Here is a 19,705-nt window from a genome sequence, read left to right as displayed (position 1 = left end):
CTCCTTGGTATAACACAAAAAGTATATTCTTTCCCGTTTTGTGGAAGAAACTTTTTATTTACAACGTGTAGGAAACGAAAGCCTTTAATTGGAGGCTATAAAATTGTCACTGTATGGTGTGTCTTTATTCTTTTATGGTCCATTCCAGTAATAAATACAAGATAGGTTCCCAAATTCTTATCCCTTCTTTTACAAAATATTAAGGGAAAATAGATGTTACCATATTAAAATATGAATCCAAAACTTGTGCGTGTCCCTAAATAATATAAACTTGGGTTCTTGAAGTGCTCTCTCCTCTAATGATGAAATTCTGTGTACGCCACTAATTTAGTCTGTCGTATTTCTTAGGTATTCGTGAATCTACGCAGCTAGATGGGAAAGTAAAGTTCCAGTGGCAGGCTGTGCATCAAAAACATGTAATTAGATAACTCATGTAGACTGTTCATACGTAGAAATTGTGATCTTGAATCAACTACCAATGATTCCTGTCTCTCTATACCAGTGGTTCTCAACCAATGTGTCGCGACTTACTGGTGTGTCACGCAGTCCCCTAAAAGTGTGTCGTGAAATTTTAGAATTTAAAAGTCATGAATAATTTGAGACAGATTGTATCAGTCAACACGTCCAGTGGTAGCAATAATGCACAGTGCTACATAGTCATTATAAAAACTAATAGGTTTTGCTATTGTAATACCTAAGTATATTATTATTATTATTATTATTATTATTATTATTATTATTATTATTATTATTATTATTATTATTATTATTATTATTATTATTATTATTATTATTTATAATAAAAATATCAAACAAGTGTGTCGCGATCTCCTAGATGCTCAGTATAGGCTACCTGAAGTGTGTCGTCGGGCAAAAAAGGTTGAGAACCACTACTCTATACATCTCTCTTACAAATTTTGTGCTTCTTTTGCTAGTAAAATACTAGAATATCGCAGAAACAAAGTTCGTGCAGAAATATAACATAATCGTAAGAGTAGAAAAGTAGTACGGTATTAAGAATTTTAATGATTATGACACATAATTACAGATCTTAAGAGGGCTTCACATAATAGTAACACGAAGCAGCAGATTCGGTAAGTTTAAGCCTAGTACAAGGGTAACGCGAGGGGGAACGCGAGGAATGCCGTCCCCCTGATTCCAGAAAATTGCGTGGCGTCTCCCCACTTGCTAAAAAAAATTATAATGGGCAAAGATACGCAGGGGCGGCGTGACGTCAGGCGTCCCCCTACCTTTTCAGATCCACTTTTACCCCCGACCTAGTACATATGCCAATTTATCACCATAATAATAATAATAATAATAATAATAATAATAATAATAATAATAATAATAATAATAATAATAATAATAATAATAATAATAATAATAATAATAGTGAACTCACCGAGATAAAGGTTGTCCTCAACTGGGTCGTCAAGGACTTCAACCAACTTCACAACATTTGGATGATCAAGCTTCTTTAGGATGGCTATTTCTCGGTAGACCCTCTCCAGAGGATTATCCATTCCTGGTTTCCCCGGGCACTTCCTGTTTGGAGCCATCCGACCTGAAATCAATACAAGTATATTCTATATTTCACAGTATTCACTTCATAAGATAAAAAAGGAACAATGTGTCCAACTCGCTACTGGTCTGAAGCCGTCATTTAATATAAGGAACGAATGGCATTATAGAATATGAGATTACGTAATATATGGCCAAGATACCTTCGGATCATCTGATCTGACATAAGCAGATTACCTCCTGTGGGATATGTTGAAAGTTATCGGAACAAGTCAAGGAATATTACTAAACTCGAAGCAAATATTCACCACGAAATACAACTGGTGACAAGGGCGCCCATGTTGTGGTTTCCAAGGGGGGGAGCAAGAAAAGCGATATTTCAAATATAGTTTCAAATTTTGCTGTAACTATTCTAAAAATTCTATTGGGTTTTCGATATTCCGAAGTACAATTTCCTCTACGGGGAAATGAGCGCCACACCTTGCCCCTCCCCCTGATGAGCGCTCTTGACTGGTGACTATCACACAGTTGGCAAAATCTTTGTTACTGCAACCCTACAAGTCCATGGCGGCCGGTGGCTACTTCTGCTCCTTCACTGCCGACATGCTGTCAAGTAGTGGCGGATTTAAAAGATAAAAACTGGGGGCAGTCAGAACTCAGATATCATGGGTATATCATGAGTTTACTATAAACTTTCAAAAATATATCAATAATAGCTTAAATTATTTTTATCACTTAAAAAACTGGGGGCCGCCACTGAGGTCAAGTAAAGCAAATCTATTGTTTACGGCATACAAAAAATAAATAACAAATAAAGGGTTAACTGCTGCAGATGGCGGCCCCGAAATACAAAATTTACGAAGAAATTAACAGAACCAGAGTAAATGTGATAAATGAGAATAACAAACATTAGAAAGGTAATTGCTGTAGGGTAATTAATAAGGGAGAAAACATTTAAGTTAAATTGTGGACTCTATGTGTTCGCAGATTGATGCTAAATGAGATGAGGTGGCAGTAAAGCATGATCTAACAGTGTTGCAAACCCACTGTGTTACTAACTAACTTAGTATACGTTTGCTGCTGTATTATCATTGGCGTCAAGTGGAGCAAAACGAGCCCTGCGGGGCTTCTAATCCCCTTCCCTCGCTGACGCTCGCTAAGCTATCTTTTGTAACCTAAGTAAATCACTTTTTTAATCAATAAAGTTGTGTGTGCAAAGTGGACTAAATATCACGTGACATTACGTCTCGCTCGGATGGTGCAACTTATATGTAAATTTAACCTCACCCTTTAAGAAGATGATATTTAATTGACCGTATTGTTTTAGTGATTAATGCGTAGTGTGTAGTTTGCAACACTTAACAGTTCGAAGGTACTCATTTTGGGAGTAAGAGAAAAAGCAAAAGAAACAAGCAAATAAGAAATATTTGTGATTTATAGTGAATAGTGAAGGCCAGAAATGAAACAGGGGTAGGTAAGATGTATGAAAGTAAGAACAGGAAGTTGTAATACAACGCTGAAAACAGATTCATGTGGGTTTTATTTAGGGCCGCCATCTGCGGCAGTTTAGTCCAAATAAATAACAAAAAGCTGCTTTCAGAAACTTCTCCACCCCTGCATTTGCTCCTCCATGAAATTAAAGCTGGCGTGATCACTGATGGGTTCACGTATTTTAATATCTATGTGACATTTTTTCCCGCAAGCCGATGCTGAAAAGCAATGCAAGCATTGCTACAATGGGGAAAAGCGTGTACCTACTACTTTGAAGATGGCAGTAAAATTTTGAGAACATTTATTGTTTTCGCTCAGAAGAAGGATAGTTACGTATTATTTTATAAAGACAAGAAAAAAATTGTAATTTCCATAAGTATGAGTTGAGTTATGCCCGAAACAAATTAAATTTATCAAATAATATTCGAGTGAAAGTTTGTTGTGAATTTCGCAGAACAATTTCTTTTGTTCTCTTCTAATTATAATATTCTTTTGACCATCTACCTTCACTTGTATCCATAATATATTTCTTACTCTGGCCAAGAGAAGGCGTCACCTTCTAAGGCCCGCCCATCTTTGGATGGGAATGAAATGCGTTTGATGATGATGATGATGGCGACTCAGTAATATTTTAGATTGTTTCTTTAAGCCGAAGGTAATTAATGAATTAAACTTGGCGTAGTAATAGCTAAGAAGTGCTTCTCTCGACACAATACCTTGAAGTTTATATAAGGCAAAGCACACGCTAGTAGAGATATGAGCGGACCATGAGAGATCTCTTATGGTTACACCTAGAAGCTTTGTCGTACAGGAATATTGGAGTAAGTGAGACGATACTTTTATTCTAGGAGATATACGAGGTTTCCCTGGAAAATGAAAGTGTAACAGAATCTATTTATCATGATTTATAATTAATCTGTTCGCTGTTAACCATTTTACTACTTTGTCTGTAAAAATGGCAGATTTCCTCTCAACATCTACTGATTTCCCTGATATAATCATACTGATCTCATCAGCGTATAGAATACATTTTGCAGGATACATATATTCTAACCTGTATATCAAAAAGACAATAGGACCCAAAATGTAACCTTGGGGAACACCTCTGATTACATTTGATAAGCCTAGTGATACTCCATACGCATGTTCAACTTGAACCAATAATAATAATGATAATATGTAAATACAACTCGTAGTACATTATTATTACTGCGCAGGTTTACTTTTGGCGCGCCACTTGAAATAACTGTGAAAAAATATAATTATTTCACTAATTTTCTTCTTATTGCCCCATAAAAGATTTGCGGTGGGCGGTATGAAAATATCTCACTTGACAGATAAAATTCTAGGAGGTTACCAGAAGTATTTGTTGTAAAATTACAATTCTTTCACGATTTGGGTATAAGTACGTCTTCCGAGTGTATGGCATAAAAACTACAGTGTGAAAGACACAAACCAACCTGTGCTAGGTGGCCACTAAAAAGCACGAATGCTATCTAACCAAGTCCGTGCAGTGTAAAGCTGGTGGTCCCGTGCGATAGTGTAGGGTTGCGTCCGAACGGAGCAGACACGTCAGCAATGGTGAGTATATGTATAAGCGAGGGTAGTGAAGAGAAGTGGGTTTTGGCAGTAACACGAGTTTGTCATGGTTTCATACTAGTAACACTCTACTTGCAAAAATAAAATACAGCTTCTGTGCACTGTGCAGAAATACACTGCCGGCGGTAGAATTATCTTTCATATGCACTCACCTATTTTATCCGTTGTAAAGCATTTTTAATGATTTTGCACTCTTAATTCTACACTTGTAAACCTAAAAAATAGCTTTTATTTTGTATTTAATTCTCTCCCTTGCAGAAAATGTTCCTTATAAATATATCTTTTCATGCAAAGTATTCAATTTTAGCTGTAAATCTTCCAAAATGTGGTGCGCCAAGACTACACAGCACCCTTATAATAATAATAATAATAATAATAATAATAATAATAATAATAATAATAATAATATATTATTATTATTATTATTATTATTATGTTGAAGTTTAATATCCCTGTGAGGCATGGAAGTACAGGTTAAGGTGCGATCGGTACTACCATACTGCATTCAACGGTCTCTCACTGGGTATCGAACCACAGGCACACATGCTTGCCACTAGACCAGTAGGGAGGGCATAAAACACATTAATTCTACGATATTATTAGCAAAAAAAAAAGAAAGAAAAAAAAGAAAATTTTCCAGCAAATTAAAAATTATATTACTACTTGTTCCCTCCCGTGTGCACGTTAACCACGGCCGTGTGCACGTTAACAACATCTCTTAGCGTCCAGTAGGAGGCAGTGCAGCTAGTGACAACGATTAGCCTGACTGTGAACTACTAGGAATAAGGGTGATTAATAGCCTGAGAAGTCCTGAGTTTATAAAAGGATCAAGAATACGTAAATATTTTCGCCTTGGTGTTTATGCAACCTGTATTTCTTAAACGTTTAGTTTACATTACTCACAGACAAATATGCATTGAATTATACAAAGTGTTTCAAAATAACACCAACAACATTTGGGAGATGATTCCTGACATCAAGATAAGACAGAAAGCAGGCGTGTAGAAATATGTCATTTTGGAGTTATAGGCTGCCGAAAACATGAAAAATTATCTTTAAAGGTTCGTAACTCCAATACTATGGGACCTACCATAGTCGGGCTAAGACTTCACTTAGGAACTAATATGACATCCTGAGTGAGGTATTCCTGAGTTTTCCTCATTCACACAAGGGAAATGCCGAGATGGCATCTCACATAATGGTCCCAGGTCACTTCCTTCCTTCCTCCCCAATTTCCCGCGCCGTGTAATAACCAAGGGACGTCATGTGACGGTCTAACATGGCCTGCAGACCGGTAACCAGCCCAAAAATGTACGGGGTCCGGTAGAAATTAGGGAGGGGGCCGACCCAACCCAACTTATAGTTCATTACCATATTATAGTTCACTTGCAAGTCTACCGTGAAAATTTTAGGGGTGCAGTGAAAATTTAGGGGGGGCGGCCAACCCTAACCCCCACTGGATACGGGCCTGTGGCCTAGATGCCGAAAGCCTAGAAATCTAATTAGTAATCCTAATACTAATTAAATTCCATTAAGCAGCTCGTGGTCTCCTTCAAATTTTTAATAAAATAAAGTCCACGACATATTCCTCTGAAGTTCACTTTGAGTACAATTACAATGTCTTCCAGCGAATATGAAAGGATGTTTTCTTACATTAATCTTATAGTAACTTTATTTAGGTAATCGCTGCTTCTACGGAGAGCGTCTGCGCTCATGCTCATCAGGACATTAGAACTGCGTCTCACATAATTTAATCCTAGACAACGGCGTCGACTTTCCAAAATTTATGTGGGTGCATATCAATGGCGGGAATGTTACCCTATATGTTTTCAGGGAAATCTCGATATTTGGTCAATTTATTTTTAGTTAAAATCTTTTATGAACACTATCATAAAGGGCTGTGCCCTGATACAGTAGAATATAGCGGTACCATAAGGATAAGTTGGGGCTACCCTAGCCAGTTGGTAATATGGCTGACTTAAACGCAAGAGAAACGGGTTCAAACTCGGTCCAAACTAAAAATGGGTGCCGAAGCCCGGAGCACCCATGCAGTTGGCGCGCATGACCCTAGGAAAATACGAGGACTCATAGATGCTCCGAGGTTTTTACTGTGCAGTTGATACTAAAAGCAAGAAGCGGTGTAGAGATGTCGTGGCTATGCAATCGCACAGCGACGTTTAAAATTATCCTCAGTTGGCATTTTAAGAGAACTTCTTCTGACTAATCTCAGGATGTCATTGAAGGGCTAGCGGACTTCCTTGGGTGATCCCTTTCAGTTCAAGTTAAAAGCCTTCGTGTAAATAAATATCGCGAATATCTGTAGAAAGGTTTCCCACATATATATTGTTTCATGAGAGTAACAAACATATGATAAACTATTCATCATAAATATTCAAGATGATTTACAAAGTTTTCCAAAACATTTATTCTTAAACTCAAGTACAATATGCCACCGAAATCAAGAAGAAACCTGAGATCATAACAGACGTCTGAGCATATACCAACATCAAATACCTATGAGGTTCTTTCAAAAGCCACGGATGACACACAAAAAGCTTCCATTCCAAACACTCAACTTGGGAAGGATGAGAAAATAGACGATATGAACACTACCCCAGACGTGACCAAAACTTGGATATACATATATGATTGCCCTCCTTCCCAGGGCTATAGATTGCAACAATTAATAACTAAATATTGCAGCAAAGGAGTTACTTTTTCTATTCATGAAAAGATACACAAAAATTAAGTGAGAGCTTCAGGAAGATTACGAAGTTGTGCTTAACTTTTGTTCCTACACAAACTACAATATGCCACTGAAATCAAGAAAACTGAAACTATCGAAGTAGTTATTCGCCACCTTCCAATTGATACCAGCATTGAAGACATCACAACAGCACTCGAGGAGAAGGATTACCTAATATTCTCCGTTTCGCAAATGCGAACCAAGAATCGTGAAGACGGGAGAGGTAAAGACCCATCCCACTGTTATTGAAGAAGACTTTACAAGCCACCAGAATCTTCAAAGAAGCCTTATTACTAAACATGAAAGTTCGCATAGAACCACTACGAAAGAAACATTACTTACAATCGATAAGTGACACGATCGATAATTCCGTTGAACGGATGTGGCATATAAGCACATAACCGGTCACTCCTGTTGAGACGGGTGCGGCATATAAATGTTAGCTACCCTATAGTTCCGCTGAGGGTAGTGTGGAATATAAACAACGTCTGGAAGGAAAGGTGTGGGTTATAAACATCGTTTAGGTTTAACTAGTTAAATAAATCATTTTTATATATTGCAATATAGTCTAACAGAAATTCCGTTTGATTTTTTTCTTTTCTGAAGAAATATCCGCAACTAAAGGGCAGTGTTGCCCGTAAGAAAAGATGAGACGAGAAATAAAGCTTTCTTGTCTCGTTCTCGTAAATTTTCGTAGTCATCGTCTCGTCTCTTTTCGATTCTCGGCAAATGTTTCTCGTCTTGATTTGTAGAGTTGATTTTAGTTTAGCGTCCCTTTCAGCAGCGAGGCTATATGAGACGTGGACCTACTGTTTAAAATGTGAAATCCGAACCACAGAAGCTCCCGTCGGGAATCGAACCCGGGTCTCCCACGCCAAAGGCACGTACGCTCATCGCTTAGCCACGAGGGAGCTCTCGTCTTGATTTGTAAATTCATTTAAAAAATTTATGACCTGATTTTATTTTTTGTTTTTTATCTAGAAGTCATCAGAATCCTTTCGACCACGATAGGTTCACGACGAGTTACTTGCGTACTTTTAAATGTCGTTAATTGGTCTTTATTATGTTCGTACAATCAGTATCCCCGATCGACACCAAACAACGTTTGAGATCTGACGCTTGGGTTAAATAGTGTTAATCACCTGACTAAAGAAATGTCTCGTCTCGTCTAGTTTTCAAGTCGAAAATGGTCATGTTTTCAGTTTCATTGTGAATTTAAAAGGGATAGTTCTCCTCTTCGAGACAAGAAGAAGAAAAACCTCGTACGCAACACTACTAAAGGCTTAAGTAAATCTGACCATTGTGCTCTGTCCTCTTCCACAATACTACCCTCGTGTTCCACACAGTAGTGATAGGAGATCTAAGACACGGGGGAAGCAGAAATATCATTTTCCAGAATCTCAAAAGAAGAAAGATTTCGAAGGAGCCTAAAGAGTCTTCTCGATTCTTTCCAACAAAAGCAGAAGGTGGAGGAATCCATAAATTTCGGTCGAACTCTCTTATTTCTATGGATGTTTTGCGTTTTAGCCTTACTATTCCTTCCTTTTTCCTTAGTTGTTAAATTTTGCTACCAACTTTCCCTAGATCAGGAATATTTCCCCCCCCCCCCAACAAACACTGCTGTGAACTATCTAAAAGTTTATAGATTTACATAAAATAAACAAGTACTTACCATAAATACCAGCTTTCTTCATCAACTTCTTTTTGGATAAAATCTTCATTGCCTACAAGAGAAAGAAATAAACTTCAGTGATACATGTGGAATAAAATAAATTAACGATAACTGTTTCACATGCAATAAAATTATTAAATATAAGTTTTACAATTTTATAAGACATTTTAAATTAAGGTGGATCACCAACCGGATGTCAGTACATATTTTAGCTCATTGCCTTAACTACTGCGCAATGAAACATTATATATTATAAATATTGTACTATAAGATAGAATAATGTTTCAGCTACAGCACAAGACATTCACTCATTTGGTTCTCTCTCCTGATAACAAATAAAATAAAATATTTGATTCGTTTTACAATGAGCACACAAGATGACGCTTGCTGTAAAATCTTACAATAAGTGCTCAGTTTTACGAAATGTTTATTTGAATGTGTAAAGTAAAGTAAAAATCTTATCACTAAATAGATATATTGTTTGAGCGTTTTTCGTGTTATGTTTCATATTTTATTTAAATATTAATTTACATGTAAGGAAATAGATTTTGAGACGGAACTTGCGCAGAACGCCATAATGCGTTGCTGCCAAATGTGTACGTTTACTGTAGTAGTCACAATAAGAAAGTTCCTGGATTATAGTGTTGCAGTTTGAGAAGCGGAATTGCGGTAAGGATCGAAAACTAATTTCTCTAGTAAGTATCCAAACAGAATTCCATGATTACTTCCTTTATGATCTAGCATCAGTAAACACTCGACACTATCTGGCAACGCCACACTATTTAAGTAGCGTTTAGCATAGCACTGGGAACATCCAGTGATCCACCTTAAGTGTGAACTGATGGGCAACATATTTTGCAGTTTTATTTTTAATTTTTTACACATATATTCTGTAAAAATAATGAAATATAATAATTTATTACAAAAAATAAAGTTTACGCTAAAGGAGCTCCCTCTATCAAAAAATACAAATGTTCGATGGTCTTGCAACATCCCAAAATAGCCGTTTTCCATTGTTCGTCCTCGGAATGATTTTAGTAATCACCCTAGGCGGGAAGTTTCCTGCACTGAGAAAAATCCGTTAATCCGGACAACGTTATCCGTTATGTTTACTACAGAGTATACGGAGCATACGTTATCCATATCTTACATATCTACTACCCTTTTTCCCACTTAGATGTTACATCATGTCGTTGCAGGATATCTGATATCTAACAGTCTTCCATATATTACATACGTCAGCTGTATGTTACATGCTTTCATCTGTATGTGAGATCCTGACTGTCTACATACAGTTCCTTTGTTCGTACGGAAAATATGTTTATTCGGAACACTTATACGGAAAGTACGTATGAAATATACTTTTTCAGTTATACGTTTGCTGTACGTTAAGTCCAAAAACTACAGGATTTACACATGTAGTGTTTTTACGTACGCCACATACGAATTTTTTTCTCAGTGTAAAGGCAAGACCAGTGAGCCTCATGAATCCGCCCGAGCAGTGATAGACTGCGAAACTGGCGTATTCTGTTTATCATCTCTATCTTCCGATTGGTCATAAACTAGTAAGATATCCAGCCACCCGTAATAAAGCCTAGGGCAAATTTGTTGGGTACGTGTCGCGAAATGCAGTATATAGGGTGATGACGCCCTACAAAATTCACTCCAAAACCATCGACGAAGAGAAACAGAGATTCGAAAGAGAATTCTCAGTAACAGATCTCGCCGAGGTAGACTGACACTCATAATCGTCGTGCGGAAAGGACAAGTTGAACCTACTGGAATTTATTTTGGGAGGGATCCAAACTCAATACGAGGGCATTTTATATTAAAATTCCTAAAATTGCCCCTAAAATTAGGCTAAAGTTACACAAAAGTACAAATTTCGGGAGGTCCGGACCCCCAGGACCCACCGCCTGCGTACGTCCCTGGGTGTTCACAATCACAGTCCGCAGCGAGTTAAATTACATGGACTACGGGGTTGGGTTGCGAGCGTGAAGCCACTGATAAGGGATCATAACGCATTAGCACGACGATAATAGTGCTACGAACATACAACATGGACCACTGATAGCTAGAAATGTGTGATATAGTCGAATGAGTTATCGTTCATCTTATTTCAAACTATGGGCTGTGTTTATAAGTGGCGGACGTCTAAAGTAGCGCATGATTCATAATGTCTCCACCCAATAGTAAAACGTAGCAGCAGGTCTGAGATGCTATGAGCTGCAATATTTGGTTTTCAGTTTTCGGGTAATTACGTCATATTTCAGGATGATTCACACAACACGGGTTGTTGCAGTTCGGTTTGTGAAACATCGGGATGAAGTTGAACATTACTCTTGGCCCGTTCAATCCACGGACTTGAACTTAATTGAACATCTGTGGTTTGTTTTGGACACACGAATCCAGCACATTTTCTGTCTCTATTCTCTTTCACCGAACTGAATTATTCTGCTTGTGTAATATTTCACTTGGTACCATTCATAATATTTACGACTCTATTGCACATCGCATCAGAGCTATTCTGAGGGCGAAAGGTGATCTAACTCTATATCAATCTGATAGCTCCGCGTAGCGTAGTCGCTAACGCTCTTCCCCCTTGATGCGAGCGGTCCCGCGTTAGATTCCCGGTGGAGCCGTGCTGAGAGAAGTTTTCCCTACGTTTTCCTCATTCACACCAGGCAAATGCCGGGATGGCACCTAGTATAATAATGGTCCGAGGTTCCTTCCTCCTTCACTAATCCTCCGGTTAGTGTGATCGCCAAGGGACGTCATCCCTCATACGTGACGTCATCCCTAATAGCCACAGACGTCAAAAGGCCAGAAATCTAATTCCTCTAATACCACATTAATCTGGAAAGTTGTACTCTTCCCAGCTGTTTCCACTACTCGTAAATTGAGAAGTATCTGAATATATAATGTAAATACTTGATGACGTTCTTCATTTGTTTCGTTGAGTCATTGGTGTTATGTTCATGTGATGTCATTGAGTGAAGGGTGTGTTGAGTTTTCTACATCATCTTACAGGATTTCCAGGCTACACGCAGTGGCGGCGGTTGGACGTTAAAAGTGGGGGGGGGGCAAGACATGATCTTAACAATTGTATATCAATGGTAGATTTTACACTTTCGTTTGTAACTTTACATTTTGTGTAATATGTAGGCCTCATCAATACCGGCCTAATGCATATGTTCGTAAATTTATATTCCTTTGGAAAGAAAATTGTAAAAAAGAAAGAAACAGAAGCGGAAGAAAACAAGGCCAACTATGGGGAGTGTGGAGGCTGGAGTTTTTTCCTTTTTTATATATTTTACAGTTATTCAGGGGTCAGGGAAATCTGGAACTTTCGTCATGGAAAGTCAGGGATCTTTTCTCCAAATTGTGTGGACACCCTGTTTACATTTCCAAATGAAATTATATAAATTAGGGCGTCTCTTCAAAAAAGTGGGGGGCAACTGCCCCCTCTTGTCCCCCCTAATCGCCGCCCATGGCTACACGAGTACTGAAAGTCAGCAGACATAGTCAATGAACGCAGTGGGAGAAAATAGGAGTACCCTGACCAGGGTCGGATCCAGGATTTTCTGAGCGGGGTGCACCATAACTACCAAAATAACCAGTCTCATTGAAACTCTTCAAAGCGACATGTGACAATATTCTTTATATTTGATACATAAAACGGGGGGAGGGTCTAAATGTATGAAGATAAAAATGTTCTCTATTCCTGGCTTCTGTTTTCTTCTTTACTTGACAAATGTTTTATTGCTTTGCTTCGCGAATCCTTTTGCTTCAACCTTTAGACTTTAACTATTGCTTTTGCAAAACTCTTCTTTCTTTTAAGTCCCGAACAGAAACATGACGTCAGAACGTTTCAGAAAGTGGTGCTGTTTTCAGTGCTAGCTTCTCATTTTAGATTGTGTATATTTACAACGAAGGGAGATGCACATGCACCGGTGCACCCCCTAAATCCGGACCTAACCCTGACGAAATCCACGCACACAATGTCCGTCTTCCACGAAGTCCGCTTGGCACGAGCTTGGATCAAACGAGAGACTCCACGCACCAGAAGTGAGAACGATGTAATTCTGTTCGATAACTCGAAAAACTAATAATGTAGCCTATGAAAATTAAGCACAAAACAAAAACCCTACATATAAATGTTAATGTCTTTATTTTTAAAGAAATTGTTCTTCAATGCTTAACTTTCCATCTCTTTTTTCACATGAGACAATCACATCAGCAACCACCTGTATCTTTAATGTTTCATTTCATGCGAAATAGTTCGAAATATTAAACCCAAAATGACTTAAAATCTGTACACAACTGCTCTTATCTACACAAATTTCAGTAGGTTCAACTTGTCCTTTCTGTTTACTTGAAATTATAAATTCACGAAATTCCAAGGGAGAAGCAGTTGAGTTGATTTTGAATTTAACGTCCCTTTCAGCAGCCAGGCTATATGAGACGGGGCCTACTGATTAACGTGGAATCCGAACCACATGAGCTCCCGCCTAGAATCGAACCCGTGTCTCCCACACCAAAGGCACGTAGTCACGAAGGAGCACACGTAAAAGCAGTGTCTCTGAAAACCTTATCATATGTCTGATGTCACTTTATAAATAACAAAATAATATTAATTCGCAATCTTGCCGTGTGCACTAATATGCCAGACGCGCAATACAATAAAATCTCGTTAATTCGAACTAATTGAAACTTAAACGGATTTACCGGGTAAGTCCGGATTAAGTATACTAACCTAAGAGAGCAATAGAAAGTCTTTTAGAACTCTGTTTACAGCAAAGGAAACACGTTTTCTTACAGTGCATTTACAAGGTATACACCTACAAACGTATACAATACTGTTGAGTGTTCAATTATACTCACAATAGTGGGCAAATACAGTACAGTATTCTTAATCGTCACTAAACTATGTGACAAGATATGACTGTTAACTTTTAGTCATTTAAAATATGCACTCATCCTTTTTTTTTTTTTTTGCCTGTCCGGATTAAATGAAGTTTGGTGCATCGGTGTTCGGATTAACGAGGTTTTACTGTACAAAAATTTAAAGCATTCTCAGTAATTCTGCATTATTGCTAATTCGGTACTTTCTTTAGCAAGGAATGGACGAATTAGCGAAAGTGTACCGTACTTCCTTACTGAATTTTCGTTCCATTTAGCTGCTTTTCTTCTATCTTATCTTTTTCATGTCCAGAGAGAGAGAGAAAATAAAATAAGAGAAGATATGTCATAAAAAAAAAAAGAAAAGTAGTCTTAAATACTTTATTTTATTCTGCTCTAATAAGCTTATGTTTCCTTTTAATGCCATTTAAGATTATTTTATTTTTGTCTCTCAGAAATATACAGGATTGAATCGCTACATCTATTCGTCTTTTAATGACATGTCTACAAACGCATTGTATTTGAAATGCTCGTTTCAAAATTTCTTTGGGCTTAATAAAACCGTAAAAGTAGATAAATATCATATTTAAAAGGTTTCTTCTACTCTTTTCTTTTCTTTTTCTTTTCTTCTTTTAACGAAAAGTACTTTCAATTAAGGAAGTCTTGTAGCAATAATGGATACGTCTCCGGGGCAATGAGCAAAAATATCAATAATTTCTGTATCTATATTCACTGTGTATATCTGAATGCTTCTGGTTCTAGCTTTGGACCTACATGCAACTAAATTAAAATCTGAAAAATGTGTCTGATGAAGACAATGATCGAATGATATATATATCAGGAGTGGATCCAGGACGGACTTCGAGGAAGGGTCGGTGGGTTGTAGTACTGCTACTTAGAGCTAGTTTTAAGAGCTCAAAACTCTGGGATGGGTTTTATTTATATATAAAATAAGAAAAAATTCTTCTTCTGGGGGAAAGGGGGCAATTGCCCCAATCGCCCCTTGGATCCGCCTCTGATATATATTACAAAAAACGTAACACAGATGTGTTTAATGTGTTCTGACTTTATTTTTATTTAAGCCATTGTGTATATCATAATTAATGTTCGCACTGAGATTTATCGAATTCTAGCAGAAAGAAAAAAACGTTTAAATAACAGTATGAAAATTGAAACAGAGTGCAGTCACTTTCACTGTCTAATTCAAATCCAATAGTCGAGGAATGGGGACATGCTAGTGCCCTATATGTTGGTGTGTAGTGACTAGCGCCTACGCCTTTGGTGCATGTGGCCTCGGGTTCGATTCTCGATGGGAGAACTTTTAGAATTTTAACTGTCCTCCATGTTTGTGTGCTCGTGTCCCTGTCTTTAAAGGTTAATGGAAAAACAAGTAACAACAGAGTAAAATATACCAGGTATTGATAATTATAGTAATTAAGTTACTGAGAAACGTCCGGTAAATCAGTTAACTTTTAAAAAAAAGTCGTAGAGTGTTTACATCTAGTGTGCAGGGCTCCTGATTCGATCTCCAGTAAAGTAAGTTCGTGATGCACAACATCGTGTCCGTGGGTTTTCTCGGGATATTTCCGTTTCCTTCCACAATTTCATTCCACCAATTCTTCCATTACCATTCACTTGACTTAAACTAAAGGAGATAATCGTGCGACGTTAAACTCATAATTCCCTTTTCATTCATTTCAACAGATTGAGGATTGAACTATAGGATTGAACTTGATTTAATGCAGTTTAATTGTTTAGACAGTACTTATGCTATACAAAACAAAACTTATTATTGAAAGTAGGATATGCATAATTATTCGCGAATTTTATCGAGAGCTTCATATACCACTCATTGAGAACTGAATCCGCGAACACACGCACCACAGTTCAAGCGTTAGCCACTGATATTACTTATACAGTAAATATACAGGGTGTTTCAAAACAACACCGACAACGTTTTGTCAGGTGTCAGGAATCACCTTCCAAACGTTGTCGGTGTTGTTTTGAACCACCCTATATGTTATTTCCACACAGTTGATTTCAAAGACTATCGAGACGGAACTGTCAACGGAACGGTGATTTTCGACTCGAGACGAGGCTGAGACCAAGACCACCCATATCGGTCTCGTCTTGTCTCGATAAGATGGTGTGAAGCAGTGTCTCGTCTCGATACCATCCCTAGCAGAATTAGGATTCAACGGAAGAATACCGAGAAACCTCATGCACGTAGTGTTTATGCACCACACCACTTTGGTGTGAGCCTGAATCGAAGCAGGGACCTCATGGATTAGAGATGAGCGCTTTACTACTCAGTCATTGCTTCTAGCTCATCTCATGTGGTTCGGTATTAAATCTTTAAAAGGTCACGAAGTGGCTACGGAATGTGTCTTGTTAGAATCTCATCTCATGTGGTTCGGTATTAAATCTTTAAAAGGTCACGAAGTGGCTACGGAATGTGTCTTGTTAGAATCTCATCTCATGTGGTTCGGTATTAAATCTTTAAAAGGTCACGAAGTGGCTACGGAATGTGTCTTGTTAGAAGCTCATATCATGTGGTTCGGTTTTAAATCTTTAAAAGGTCACGAAGTGGCTACGGAATGTGTCTTGTTAGAATCTCATCTCATGTGGTTCGGTATTAAATCTTTAAAAGGTCACGAAGTGGCTACGGAATGTGTCTTGTTAGAATCTCATCTCATGTGGTTCGGTATTAAATCTTTAAAAGGTCACGAAGTGGCTACGGAATGTGTCTTGTTAGAAGCTCATATCATGTGGTTCGGTTTTAAATCTTTAAAAGGTCACGAAGTGGCTACGGAATGTGTCTTGTTAGAATCTCATCTCATGTGGTTCGGTATTAAATCTTTAAAAGGTCACGAAGTGGCTACGGAATGTGTCTTGTTAGAATCTCATCTCATGTGGTTCGGTATTAAATCTTTAAAAGGTCACGAAGTGGCTACGGAATCTGTCTTGTTAGAGCGAATTACTGAATATTCAATCGGGGAACTATATCTATAATTAGTACCTTTAGGCTACACAAGCTATAGCTCATCTTTCTTATGCATTTTTACTCCCTACCTCTCTTGTACAATTTGTCACAAAATCTTTGCACTTAAATTTACTAACTCGTTCAGTCATTGGAGGCCCTTGACATTTCACAATTAACACTTAAAATACTCTTACATGATACCAGCTCCGGTTTTCATTCATAAAACTTCAACAACAGTAAACAAATATTCAAATGCTTTAAGTCTAAACTTTTACAATGTCATCACCGGCCGGACCTATTTTTGCCACTTCATCATATTGCACGAATTATTATGTCTTTTTCCCCCAGTAATAACCTTCCTACAGTTTGGATCCCAAGTTCAGCTGATGGTTCACGTCTTATATAGCCTTGGTGCTGAACAGGACACTAAAATCAAAATCAACCATTAACCAAACTTTTTTAAAATTAGAATTAAGTACCCAGCGTGCTAGCGAAAAATTCTAAATAGTTTATAGGCCTCCATCCGAGAATTACCTAAAAATAGCTTTGATTCATTACATAAAGAAAGCTTTTCCATACTATAGAGTCCGTTTTCTGAGAACTTCATAGTATTATGTATCAAGGACCACTAAATTCTTTGTAAAGCAGCGTAACACAAGAACTAAATATTTCACATAAAGAGTTAAAGTTAGTTGTACTATCCATAATTATTTTCCTTCATTTCCATTAAATTGAAACCAAGGGCACGAGCAGAAATCAAGAAATTTGGACGAAATAGCTTCACTTTTTTTTTTTTTTTTTCACTCTCCTGTTTTAGTTAAGGTTTACAATTTCAATTCGAGCTTCTCAATTGAAGTAATTTTTCTCTGTGATTTCCCCTTGGGTTTCGCTCCGTTCCCTCACCCCCCGAGAAGAACAGCTTCTAAGTAAAAGAATTTTCTGAAGTTAATCTCTGTTTGCTCAGAAAACGCTTTTTTACTACTTAAACGCATTCACTCTTCACAGCAAATCTCGTATACATACATATATATATATATATTTTCATCATTCCTTCAATCTCTTTTCAACAGTCAATCTTACACTCTGTAGAGCAAGCGAACGTTTTCGTTCTGTTCAGAAAGGAAATCTGATTTTGTAAAGCTGTTCCCACTCAACGCATCCATCCCTGTTTCTTCTTCTTCTTCTTCTTCCTTATTTGTGAATCTTCAAGATTGCATAATTTAGCAGTGACAGAAACTTCGAAGCAACTTCACCTACCACTCAATAGACATGGTACGTTTGTCTCAAAGTTTAACGTTTTCAATTCTTAGGAAGGAGTTCAGTGCGGCGTTGCTAAGAAAAAGATCATATTTAAAGTATATCCGCATTCGAGTCTGCATAGTTCATCTGAGCAATATTGTAGCAATCAACTGCGTAAATGAATGCATGATTGGCTGAAGGAATTCAGTTCTCAACCTTTTTTTGGGGGGGGGGGGTGGCGAGGGAGACTCGGGTACGCTGAGTCCGAGCCACTGGCAAAGATAGGATTTTTCATTTAGGTACTGGCAGGCAGGCCCGTATCCAGGGGGGGTCTTGGGGGGCCGGGCCCCCTAAATTTTCGATCGCCCCCAAAAAGTTTTACAGTAGGCTTACAAAAGAACTATAATATGGTGATGAACTATCATAAGGTCGGATCGGGCCCCCCTAACTTCAGCCGAGCCCCCCCTAAGTTTTTGGATTGGCTACGGGCCTGCTGGCAGGTCTGTGCTACATAACGTCTACTTGATGCTCATATATAGTCATTCTTCACTGGTGAAAATTTTTACTACTTCTTTTCGTTATCCTCAGATGGCAGTATACGGAATATAAGAATAAACCAAGGATGTTACAAAATAGTGTATCTGACTATACAACAAAATCATGAAGCCAAACGTCACAGTTACGTCACTCCCACCCTATCCACTAAGATCGCAATGTTTTGAGCCAACATTCATGGTGGAAACGAGAGTAACCAATCAGATATGCCGATGCTCAGTTGATTTTTTAGCTTAATTGAGTCCATAGGCTGAAGATACATATGGGCAGAGGTTCTATTTTATAACATCCTTGGAACAAACCGTTCCAACCAAGGATGCATGGGTGCAGTCACAAGGGTCCACCGGGTCCGGCCTCCCAAATTTCGTAACTCGATACAAATTTGTACATTTTGTTAATAAAACTACACTTGTGTAGCAGACAAATAATTGATGTAGCATGTAAGATACATGTGATTCGATCTTAAACTTCGGGGCCGCGGTGGCTCAGTGGTAGAGCGTTCACCTCTGGTGCATGGGGTCCCGGGTTCAAACCCTGCTCCCGCCAAGTGAACTTTGTGGTGGACAAACACCGTGTGCGTGGGTTTTCTCGGGGTTTTCCCGTTTCCTCCCACTTTCTTCATTCCACCATTTCATTCATTTCTCATAATCACCGTCTCCTTTAGCCTAACCGGCATAACCGTGGGACGTAAAACTCAAAGATTTCATTTCATTTTTTCGATCTTACACTTCATATGCACTCTTTTTTCTCTTAGAAAAGCGATCCATTTCTGTCAGTTTTTATGATAAATAAATTCAACTTAAACCAAGTTTTGCATAGGACAGACATATCTTAAAAACCATTAACCGCCTTATACGACGTATGCTTGTACCTATTGAATTAATCAAGACCTAGCACAGTGATTCCAACCGGCCCAAAACCCGGACAAAATTGCAATTTTTAAGGTACGAATATCCTCCCTTTTCGACCGCATATTTTCTATTGTGCTGCCAAA

At 38.0% G+C, this 19,705-nt stretch overlaps 1 protein-coding gene across 2 annotated transcripts in view; it reads right to left on the bottom strand.

The window, feature by feature from the left end:
• LOC145692895 (calcium/calmodulin-dependent protein kinase kinase 1-like) overlaps window positions 1-19,705 on the bottom strand; it is a 1,130,736-nt gene that overhangs the window by 42,088 nt on the left and 1,068,943 nt on the right. For both annotated transcript variants that reach the window (XM_081768448.1, XM_081768449.1), the window contains 2 exons: window positions 9,033-9,084; window positions 1,406-1,567 (listed from right to left, as the gene is read on the bottom strand). In XM_081768448.1, coding sequence (XP_081624574.1) covers window positions 1,406-1,567; window positions 9,033-9,084 — 214 coding nt within the window. The remainder of the gene's footprint in view (window positions 1-1,405; window positions 1,568-9,032; window positions 9,085-19,705) is intronic.

The sequence above is a fragment of the Thermobia domestica genome, chromosome 8 (assembly GCF_964235325.1).
Source record: "Thermobia domestica chromosome 8, izTheDome1.hap1.1, whole genome shotgun sequence".
Classification (NCBI taxonomy): domain Eukaryota; kingdom Metazoa; phylum Arthropoda; class Insecta; order Zygentoma; family Lepismatidae; genus Thermobia; species Thermobia domestica.
This window is presented reverse-complemented; position numbering and strand designations above follow the sequence as displayed.